General features: G+C 35.9%; 1 protein-coding gene across 1 annotated transcript; it reads right to left on the reverse strand.

The window, feature by feature from the left end:
* Window positions 1-149: 149 nt before the first annotated feature.
* PJVK (pejvakin) lies at window positions 150-7515 on the reverse strand. The gene is made up of 6 exons (XM_056496651.1): window positions 7305-7515; window positions 5118-5313; window positions 3684-3825; window positions 2888-3005; window positions 1774-1878; window positions 150-491 (listed from the first exon to the last, which is right to left on the reverse strand). The coding sequence occupies exons 1-6, from the start codon at window positions 7513-7515 to the stop codon at window positions 190-192; spliced, it is 1074 nt and encodes a 357-aa protein (XP_056352626.1). The 3' UTR covers window positions 150-189.
* Between the last annotated feature and the right edge of the window lie 4469 nt (window positions 7516-11984).

Raw genomic sequence — 11984 nt, forward strand, 5'->3', positions numbered from 1 at the left:
GTAGGGAGTTCATGAGCATTTTAAAGTAGAGGTCATTGTGAAGCAAAGAATTTGAAGATAACAGTGTAATAAAATGTTTTGCACTTTCACTGTTTTGCATTTCACAATGGGAGACATATTTACTACCTCTGAAAAGTTTGTGGCACAGTTATGCCCATGTCTGTGACAGAAGGCACTTATCCAGACCTGTTACTTCATTCTCTTATGCCAGAGGTCAAAGCAGGGCACAGCATGCAGTCTTACATATTTCTGTCCATTAAAAGAACACTCCAGGCATCCATAGACTGTCTCCCTTTTAGAACTTCCCATTCCACACAGGACACAGGGGCCTTTGGGGATGTTGTTGTTAAGTAAATTAATTCGGATATGAGAACCGTCTCTGAGATAGCTTGTAGAGAGATCAGTCATGCTGGCAGCTTTTTCATAATAATCTGCAAACAGGTCCTCCAAGTAAGGATCAGAGTTAGCAACAATTTCCACTACTCCTTTATCTGAAAAAGAACACACAAGAAAAAGAAGCAGTGATTTCTTATTACATTATGATCTGTTGTTTAAAAAATGTCAGTTTAATTATAGAAATAATAACTGATTCCCAAAACTGTTCTAAGTATGCCATATAGATTATTTCCCATCAAAAACCCTGTGTGCTGAAAATTTTTCTTCACTTAAGACACTGACAAAAGCCAGAATTTTTTGTGTATTACCTGTGTAATTATATTTTTAGAAATATACATAAAGGATAGGCATGAGGCAGGCTTCTAAGAATTGGTGCAAAGTCAAACCACAGCTGAGTATTTCCCCGTTTCTATTTTTGCATTTCTAGTTTTATGTTCTAAACATTGAAAATACACTTTTATTTCCTATTATTTATTAAAAAATCCCACTAACACTTGATATGTTTGTAAAACTTGGAGGACTCCTTGTTAACCTCCTAGCAGAGGAGCTAGAGCACCCAGATGTGCCAGGTAGGAACTACCTACCTTTCCCTCTCTCTTCAGGGACTGACTAGGTTGAGTGAAGAACTTTTAGGCAGCTACAGCTCCTGAGATGTATCATACCCACTGAAGATTTATTCCCCTAGTGTGGACTGGAGCAGCACTAAAGGCTTGGTCCATAAAAGTCCTTTCATCAAGAATGGGATACATTGGAGAAAGGACACCTATGCAGAGCAGCCTTTGGGACATGTTTACTGCTCAGTATTTATCTTCACACTCAGATCTGCAGATTTCCAAAGTACTTGGACCAAAGAGTGTTACAATTTTAAGATCTGAAAAGCTGCATACAGGGATCTGCATTTTTGTTGGATAGTATGTTCATATTAGAATGAAAAAAGAGGATTGTGATGGTATCCTGGCCATGTCCCTGCCATGTGTACATAGTGCCTAAGGACTACATTCAATTATTTCAGTTAATGTTGTTTGTTATTTAAACTTACAGCTTTTGCCCTCTAATATTACTATAACTTGTATTGTATAATACGAGCTGTAAATGGCAAACTCATGAAAAGAGTTCAATGTTAAGTTAGCTGTCTAATTACTCAATACTGGTTTATCAAGTTTTAAGATATTTAGGGTTTAACAAACAGATTTGTTATTTCTGAGAGACAGGTTCTCAAATGTAAATTTTAATAACTCTATAATCATTTAAATACACTGGAAATTGAGAGGTATATTTTGCATCAAAATTATTTTCTTTAAACATTTATTTTGCACAGAAATTAAAGAAACAAAGATACACTTTAAGACATTTGTATATAAATATCAAAAGTCATACTTCGATGGAACAAATTATTTTTAAATCTCCTTAATTTGGTCAGTGAAGATGATCCAGACTTCTCTCTTTCAAATCCTCCTTTTGCAATTGGAGTCACACAGAGTTCTGTAAAAATGGAAAGTTTTTAAAAGGACTAAATATAAAAGCCATGAGTGCACAACAATTTAATATGCTTTCTAATCAATAAAGTTAACAGTGATTAAATTTAGCATTGTTTATGTTTTTAATGGCTAGTACAAGTCTGCACACAGTAATAGCCCACAGAAATAAATTAACACAAAAAATTCAATGGGAATTTTTAACTTTTGGTGGCTTTCAATTAACATCCTCAGAGCCTGTTTTGGTTCATACACAAATTATAGTCATGTTAAGGGGATAGGACAGTCAGTGTTATACCAAAGGGAGCCCTGAATCTGAAGGACAAACATTTCTGCAGTCTTACTTGAAAGTAGAAATGAAACATAGTAAGCAAGGCTGTGAGTTCTGTACTCACCACTTCCAATACTGAATCAATTATTAAAACTTTTTTTAAAATAAAAACAAGTATCATCTATGCTTCCATCCATAACTTGAAAAAAAAAAACCCTTTAAAATCTAAGGTATGCAAATTTTTATTTGTTTTCAATTACTGCAATTATTTCCTCCTAAATAGCTTTAGATATTTATATGTGCAAATGATTTATCAGACTGAAATTAAAGTCCAAACAGTGTTATTAGTTCAGAAGTTCTGTGTACTTTTTTCTTTACTTGTATCTTTGTACCTGCCAATTTTATGCAAAACTGACCAGATAGTCTCAGAAACATGTTCCTCACCAGCTAGAAACATAACTGAGGCTTTTTGTTCCATGCCACCAAATAATTTAAAAAATATGAAGTCAAACAAATTTTTAAAAAATGTTCCCACAGCAGACTATTTTCCAGTGCCTGCCTTATTTATCTTTTCAAGCACTGTTTCTGTCAGAATGTCAGAATACTTATGTGCATAAAATTAGAGCATCCCATTGTATGGGATCAGGGCTTATGTATATTAAGAGCAATAGAAGAGTTTTTAGAGTTTTAAAAACTTAGATCATTATAAATAATAGCAGTAATGACAGTAATTCACATCACTTACCGAAATTACCATCCAAATGAATGTAGAGTTCAAATACACTAAAAGCAATAGTTGTATGTGCAGGAAAAACAATGGCTTTGTCCCGCCCTTTATAATTCTGATCTTCAATTATGTGAAACTATAATTTAGAGAAGGATCAAAAGAAAAAAAGTTACACATTGAAATGAATAAATAAACATAATACTAATCTTAACTTTATATATTGAGAATTATAATGCCAGGGGATATTGAAGATCAAATTTCATAACTAAAGAATTTTCTATTAACTGCTTTGCATTTTAATAAATTTTGATATAGAGAGAGTAATTTGCATCACTTAACTGAAAATTATGTGAATGATTTATAAATACTAGAAAGAGCAAAGTTAGAAGACTTGTAGGTTTAATTATTCAAACACATTGTGGGGAAAGGGGGAGGAAGAGCATAAGATGGAGATGCCAACCCCTCAAATAATAACCTGAAATTCCACTGTGTTACCAGACTTGATCATAATAATGAAAGAAAGGTTGCATGTTCATTAGAAATTCAAACTAAGAAGTAGTAAATTCCATATTTTTGCTGAGGCTTTACCCCAAGGAATGGCTCATTGTCTAGCCATCCTTCCATGCATTTCCCATCCCTCAGTCACATAAGCACTGCCAACAAAAGACCAACTTTCAAACCACTTTACATCACTACAATAATAGTGATTTACTTCAGATTTTTTCTGAGCTTACATTATAAAAATACAATTAAATCAAACCATAAAATTTATAAAAATGAGCTTTTTATGCAGAACTTCATAAAAGATATTTACCCTCATTGTCTCCCCACGCATTCCAGTATGGACAGTTAAGGAGCATTGCCTCGTAGTTCGAATACTTTCCATGACCACACACAAAACTTCCATCCTACTTTTTCTTGATTGATGGACTAGACAGTGATCAAAGTTTATTTTTCTAAAATCAAGAGGGAGGCAGGAAGGAAATTCAGATATAAGTAGCAGTTTACAAAGCAGATAAGTAACTTTGAATCAGTAAATAAATCACTATAATGTCTGTTTCTTAGCATTAAAGCAACTGAACCAAGGAGATCTCTGGAAACTTAATACTGGTTGTCAGTGTTTGGGAGCAGAAGAACTAAAAAATCAAGGAGAGCCAGTATTGTATAGATGTTAGGGAGGATTTCTGGGACTCTGTGGAAAATTCAAAGCCTGTGCATCTGACTCTGGTTTTAGTGCCATTAACTGAAAAAAAATCCTATATTACTTGTAAACAATACAAAACAATCGTGAAACAAGTGTTTGTAAAAGAATTTCTACAAACAGTGGCTGTTAATTCTATAACACCAAATCTTTTTTTCAGGAGGCTAGATGCTCTTTCCTCACTCACAGTTATTAATGATAATATTTGGAAGTTACAAATAAACTAGGAAAAGGTAGGTATGAAGGAGAGGATACAGGTACAAAATGGCATGCACTTCTTGGTAAATAACAAGTAACAATATATATTTGCAAATGCCAATTGTTGCATCATGCATAGTAAATAATTTACTGGCATGCACTGCTGGGATTCACTGGGATGACATTGTTACCAAGGGACAATCTTTGAAATATGAAAAAAAAGGAATTACACCTAGAATTAGTCACATCATGTTTCTACATGTTTGACACCTGTGCTAGCACCACAAGAACACCAAGTCCATTTTCAGTGTCCATAGCTCAACAAGAATGTTGGTAAAAGAGACTAGATTTTTAAAAAAGTCACAGAAGGTTGTGAAAAATTCAAGTAGATAAACCTATTTTGCTTTTTGCAGAAAAGGCTGTGTAGTAGCTCAATAAAACCTCTAAGTACCTACAATAGCAATAATTATATGGATCTCTAGTTCATCAAAGGCAAAGAAATCCTATTTCTGAAACCTGAAGTTGGGTAATCTCATTCAAAGTAGATTTCAAAGTTTCAATACTACGGTATAACACAGATAGGAGTTTGGATGGACTCTTCCTTTCTGAATTTGTTGGGGTTTTTTTCTGAGAGAAGAACCATAATTCAAAGAATTCAGGAAAATTGTACAGCCTGTATTTTACAGGTCATGTGTCTAATCCCAGTGATCCAACCTGATACCCTTGAAAATATCAGATGGTGGCTGCAACTGATTGAGTAAAGATAATCAAAACCTAACCACTTCAGACTTTCAACCTAACTGTATGAAATAGAGTTATGGAAACAGAAATCAAAACACAGAATACAACCTTGTAGTAAGTTCTTTAAGCAATGTTGGTACTTCAACTTCGTGCTTGGTCACTATGCCAAATGAAGCTTTAAAGGCAACAGAATCTGATCCAGCTACATCAAAACCAACATCATTCATTATCTGATTTCCTCTCTTGCCATTAAGAGAAACATCTGATTTGTCTTCATAGTTGAGCAGCTGGTAAGATGAGACACCTGAGTGAAAGAAGATAACCTGTGTGTGATGAAAAGTCTGAACACAGGATTTTCACATAGCAAGAATCAATGGTACCATTCCTACCGTGCTAAATCATTTTGATATGAAATTCAGAGCTGCATTGGGCACTTGTTTATGGGTGTTACTACTGATGATTGATGGAAAGAGTACATAGGAGTCCTGGGTTTGATTAGAGCTATTTTCATTTTTCTGGGTTCATCATTATTCTCCTCAAGTACTTCTGCCTGTAACTATGATGCTGATATGCATAAACCACACATGTAGTGTGTTGTGGCTTTAATGACAGAGGCTCTGAAACCCAAAATGACTCCGTGGAGGCCACACAGAATATTGAAACTAGGAATAAAATGAAAGCCACTGTATAAAAATTATCAGGGCATTCTGAATTTTAGCTATATGCCATACAAAGACCCAAATTCTTCTTCATTTTTGCAATACATGAATGAGATATGAGTGCACCAGTAACATTAACTCTGCCCAGGGACTATGTCAGTTTATTTTGAAGGAAAACTACAGATTAATTCTGACTTGCTTGAAAGTTTGCATTCAATTTTTGTACAATCAAAGGTAGGTGCCAAAGCCTCTCCACAAAAATGTCTTTATATTATCAAATGAATTTCCATTACACTACCAGAGAAAATACTAGAACACGTGGGTTACCAAATGAAAATGAACACAAGGATTAGATTTCCAAATACATCTAAGAATCTGGGGTTTACTCCTTTTTGTTGTTTTTAATCCTTTGAAGATATTAGGATAAACTGACATTATGAAATCACCTACTATGAATTCTGTTTGTGTTTATTTTTAAGCAAAAAGAAGGTTCATATCTTTTTCATAATTTTAAAAGGATTGGAAATGCTTGTCTTTGTCACCAAAAAAATGAAATTCAATTACAAACTTCTTTGCTTGTGTTGAAGGACAATACTTTCTGCTCATGACATTTAACCTTTACAGAAAAGACTAGTAAGGGTTCGTGAGACTTTTTAATGAGGTTTTGCAACCTTTTTCTCAGACTTTTTAATGAGATTTTAATTTTTTTTTTTTCATTCAGGACAAGCCAGCTGACTTCTCCTCAATGTAAGACATTAGATTAAAATTCTTCTTATGGTGTTTGTGTCCTGAAATCCCCTCTTGTGGGACCAAGTGGTATTTCTGTCTTCCTGTTCCAGTAGTAGTTTCTCTTAGTAGGGTTTCTAACTGATACATTTTTGTGCAATTATTATCATAAGCAAAATTGGCATATTAAAAAAAAAAAAAAAAAAAAAGCAATGAAACTGTTTTGAGAAAACAAAGCACATAGATATCAATTACACACTTTTCAAAGGAATGTACAGGAAGATAGAGGCAGCACAGTTCAATTCTGCACCTCATAATTCTCATAGAATCTCCTCAAAATTTATGCTGTTGCACAGAAAGGACAATTTTTTAAAAGTTAAGCTTTTTAAATACACCCCAAAGATTGCAAAGGTGGAAAAAGTATAATGAAAATCCAATTACATCAGGCAGATGTAATAGCTGTGTTCAAATGCTTCTGCCTGTGCAGAGCTCAGTTCAGCACCAGGGACTGCCATGGAAGAACTGTGGGCTGAGGCCATCCTTACACACTTAGAAGTGAGTACACAGAGGAAGGGGTACATTCCTAAGCAAATTTCATGTAGCAACTAATCAACATCCATCAGTACATCTGTCAGGAATTTGTGGCTTGTGAAAAAACAAGGCTTAACTGAATTTGTTTAATACTAGTCCAGAAAATACCAATGCTTTTTATATAAATGATTTTTTAAAATTCTTTTTCCAGAAAGTCCTTTTTTCCCTTTTTTTCTTACCATTTTGATTTTTTCCTTTAATATTTATTACATGACTAAGCAAAAAAATAAGTTATTACCCATGAACAGTTTAAACTGTTCACTATATATTTACTAGAAAACATGCATTTTTCAACTTCGAAGAAAGATAAAAATCTTACCTGCAGAAATTTCCTTCTCCCCTTGAAGAATGTCTTTTAATGTGAAAGGTGTTGAAGCAAATTTAGATTTTTTGGAAAGTGAACATTTTCTTTTTTTAATCACAAGGCTCAGAGGTTGGTATCTGTCAGCTTCACTGAGGCTGGGCACTGGAACTAATCTTCCTCCATCACCAACCTGTTTGACAAAGTTTTTGGTTGCAGCAGCAAACATATTATGACATTAGTAATGATGATAATAAAAAGCACTGTATCAAGTGTAGCTTCCAGACATCGAGCCCATGTTCAATTCTTTTTATATTGTTCTTGCAAATAAATTAACATGCTTTGAAAAAAAAAAATCTGTCCAACTGCTTTTTTTTAGACTGAGTTCTATTTCACTTTTAAAGAATCAACAGCATCTCAGCTACTGAACTTCTATGTACTGCTTGAGGCTTCTCTCAGAGACCTCCAGTTAAGCTCTCTAATTCTGCATGATGAATAATGAATTACCAGTGTAAACTGAGAGGGAAATGGTGCCTTTTCCTTGGCAGTTTGTTGCCACCCTTTAAAACCAAAATTTACTGTCACAGAAGGAGAAAACTAACTTCCATACCCCTCAACCTTCCCACTAGGAGTTATTGTGTGCTGCTGTTCGTTGGGTGCTTGCTGCAGCAGAATTCTGGAGTTTTAGCAGCAGCAGCAGAGCAGCCCAGGTGCTCAGGCAGGGCTCTGGAATTACACTTTGATGAGCTCTGTGAGACGGTGTTGCCTTTCACAGCCTGCCCGGGGAGCTCAGCTGGGCACTGAGCTGTGCTGGGCTCGGCTGTGAGATCAGAGCGGGCTGGGGAGCACCAGCGGCTCCCATCAGCATCTCCTGTGGGCTCAGCTCTCTGGGACACAAGGGCTGAAAACCTCGTTAAATTGTGAGAATTATACAAAATAATAAAAGTAAAACTGTAGAAAGAAGTGACAGTATTGAGAGAGGGATGAGGAGCAACTCAAGGATCCAAGATATAAAGCACCAGTGTAAAAAGACAGAAAACTGTGAAGAAGAGATAGATAGACAGTAGAAGCACTGTGGAGAGTCTGTGAGAGAGGCAGAAGGAGCTGACCCGCCCTCATGCAACAATTAATTGATTTTCTGATATGATTGATGAACACAGAACTGGCTAAACCTTGTAGCACTTCTTCCAGACACTCCCTTTGCAGTTACAGTAGATAAAGCATCAGCCACAGGCTTGTAAAGCTACACTCCAGTAGGAATATTATCCCTGGTTGCCAGGTAACAACTGGTTTGATTGGCTTTCTTTTCTGAAGTAAAATTTTCATGCAAAAGTATCTTGAGACTGTTTTTATTATTTGAACACTTATTTAATAATTTATCATGTGTCAATACTTCCACAATATTTTTAAAGGTTCAGGGTATCAGGAAGCCCAACAAAATGGCAAGAAGAGGAGGGCATTACTTCAGCTATCTGAGATGAAAGTAAAGGCTGCTGGATCTTTCTGCTTACTCTAGAGGGTGCTGAAAAATCAAGTCAGGTTATATATAGACATTGAAGTGAAAGAATGGAAAGGCTGCTATTAAAACCCTGTGCATGTTTACTCAATCAAAACACATTAACAGAACTGAGAAGCTTTCAAAGGGAAGGAAAATCTAAGGGAACTCCAAAAGGAAAATTGCCTGTTGATCCTTGGATTAGATTAATCCTGTATATATACATTTGACAGGATTCTATTTTTCCTACAAATTATTAAATCAGCTGACACTGTTTATTTAACAGGCATTTGTGTTTTTCTTACTCAATACATGGTCATAGATCATACTCAACCTGCTGTAGCTCTAATTTTGATAATGAATAGTTTCATTTGATATGTTTATGTTCTATTCCTGTTACTCTAACACCCTATAATCCATCATAAATGCTTCAGCAGATGTTTGTGTTGTCCTCATGCCACAGATCAGAGAGCAGAAGCCCAAGTACAGAAACATTGCCGTGTTCTGAAAACATCCACTAATTTTGCACATCCAAGTGAAGAAACTGAAGGTAATTCCCTGCTCCTCCAGCACTAGACACTGTTGTACTTGGCACGTGAGTGTATTTATGAACTTCCAGTGTTTCTGCAGCTCTAGTGAGCTCTCATTTTGGGCAACAAATAAAGGAAAAACATCTAATTTTCAAGTGAATAAGTTATGCCTGAGTCATCACTGGAATAAAACAATCTTGCCTTGTGTCACCAAGTCGTGCAGAGGAAAGTCCTTGCTCACATTTGCTCCCTGGGAAGGATCTGGGCTGGAATGTTCCACTCCCCTCTGCACAGAGCACTTAAGGCACTGACAGGGTTTCCCCTCTGCTCCACACACAGCCCTCACAGAGCAGCAAGGGGGCTTTTCTAGCCTCATTATCTTCCCTGGAGAAGAGTTTATTTCTTACACCAGATGAGTTCTGTTTTTCCAGAATGGGTCTTAGCCATGGAGTAGTAACATAGCAATTATTAGCTATATATAGTTGAGAATATTTTATTCTTAAATGCTGTATTTTTTTCCTGACATCATATTGATATGAACTTGGAGATTTTTTAAGAGTTAAATCTAGAAGACAATCCTGTGTAGTGTTGGAAGAGGCAGAATGTTTTTTGCAGTTAATAGATAATTCCATAATTAGTTTTAATAATAGCTAGTTATCCTACATTATCCCTTGCAGGAATGTCAGTCACCTGTCATTTTACAGCATCTAAAGAGGCATTTATAAGGTGATCTAAGGTGATGCAAACTAGAGATTTGGCCAAGGAACTAAAAATGTGGAATTATTTCAATTATTTCCATCCAGAAATCTTAAACCATCTGTAATCCACTTGAACTGATTTGATTTTAATTTATTTCTTGTCCCAGTCAACCATATCACAAGATTAGCATGATTAAGCAGTCAGTTGAAGGGAGAAAAGAAATCTTCAGTGCTAACTGACTGGATAAACTTAGTTGGTGTCTCACTTGAAAGGATTAAACTCACAATCTACATCAAATTATGCTGGTAATTTGTTTAATATCTTCTTAGTGTACAAAAGGATGCCATCAGTTGCCAGATCTCCTGGCAACTGAACAGAATGTGTCATGTGCACTTCAAATGCCTTTGAACTGTATTACTTTTACCTACAGCTCCCTGCAAAAGAACAAGTGCAAAAATTTAACATATAAAAAACAGCAAAAGAAAATGCTGCTGAAAAAATTACTTACAAAATTCCATAACTTTCCAGTACATGGCATGAGTATTTCGCTAGAAATACAGGATATGTGCAATATAGACACTGTGATATTTCAGAAGATAACAAAAATAACATTTTATGGGACAAAATATGGTCCTTATTACATACACACTTTTTGGTTGGTTTTTTTTTTTTCCCAACACCTGAGTGGGTTTAACAGCATTTGACTTCTTTTTTGGTTTTTTTGAGGTGATTTCATCTAGAGATTCTCATGTATGAGCAAACCAGCTGGTTTAATACCCTGACTTACATAACTTCAGAGCTCCTGAAATACACATTCTGGTGATTGTTTTATATCCTCTTCCACAGCCTTACCTTTCAGGTTCCAGACCTTTCTTCACAGACATACAGATTACTTAATCTATGTGTCCACCTTGAGAATGTATGAAAATCCCAGCTTTTCTTCTTTGTAACTGCCCAGTACGAATGGCAAAGTTTTCAATGGATGTGTTAGCTGTGAAGCCTTTACTAAAAAGAAATGCAGAAGTCCTCCAGGGACAGATTTGCCCAGACAGTAGGTTTGCATTTACACTTGCCACCTGTGAGAAGCAGGCACATCTTTCAGCTCTCAGTCTGGCAACTGACAGCATCTTTTTGCTCATTAAGAAGATATTAAACAAATTACCAGCATAATATGGTGCAAATTTTGGGTTTAATCTTTCCAATACCTGCTCAGTTTATCCAGTCAGTTAGTTAGCATTTGAGATTTCTTTTCTCCCTTTGTATTCCAGCTTTCATTTGTTGCATAAACATTACTGCATACAACAAAGCTACTTTCATCATTTAACACTATCAGCTTGTGAAGACAAATCTGGGAAAAAACAATCCAGTGTGTTTAATGTAGGTTTAATGTTTCCTTTCCTTTGAAGGATGCTGCCCAAATGGCTAAATCCTTTTTATCCAGCATCTCTCAGTGGGTGTTCCTGTGTGAGCTTTGTGGGCTTGCCCATCCACCTGTATGAGGATGCAGAACTGAAGGTGCTGCTGTGCCACGATATCTGAAGTTACAAAGCAAAGGATTTGTCTACTATGTTTTATGTATATAAAACTTCCTTCAGTCATAGACATCTTGCTCCTTGCTGCTTCTCCTTCTGTTTTACACTCAGCAGCAGGACTGCTTTTGTTTGTGGCGTTGACAGCAGCTGTTCTGTGGCACAGGGCAATTAACCTCTGTCTGTGCAACTTACCGTGTGTGCTAGTGTATCACTTCTCCAGAAGGACACTGCAACAGCTGATTATTACTACTGCAAAGTACTCTCAGATCTTTGAACACAGAGTACTTATAAACAGACAAAATTAAATCAGTGTTTGTAGGGCACGCAAGAATTCAGCATCCTCTTTCATAATCACCCCATGTTTATTCAGCCTGTTCCTTTCCATGCTACAAGAATATGTCCTCATCTGGTTTCCTAATTCGTTCTTTTCACACATGTAGGC

The sequence above is a fragment of the Oenanthe melanoleuca genome, chromosome 7, assembly GCF_029582105.1.
Source record: "Oenanthe melanoleuca isolate GR-GAL-2019-014 chromosome 7, OMel1.0, whole genome shotgun sequence".
Classification (NCBI taxonomy): domain Eukaryota; kingdom Metazoa; phylum Chordata; class Aves; order Passeriformes; family Muscicapidae; genus Oenanthe; species Oenanthe melanoleuca.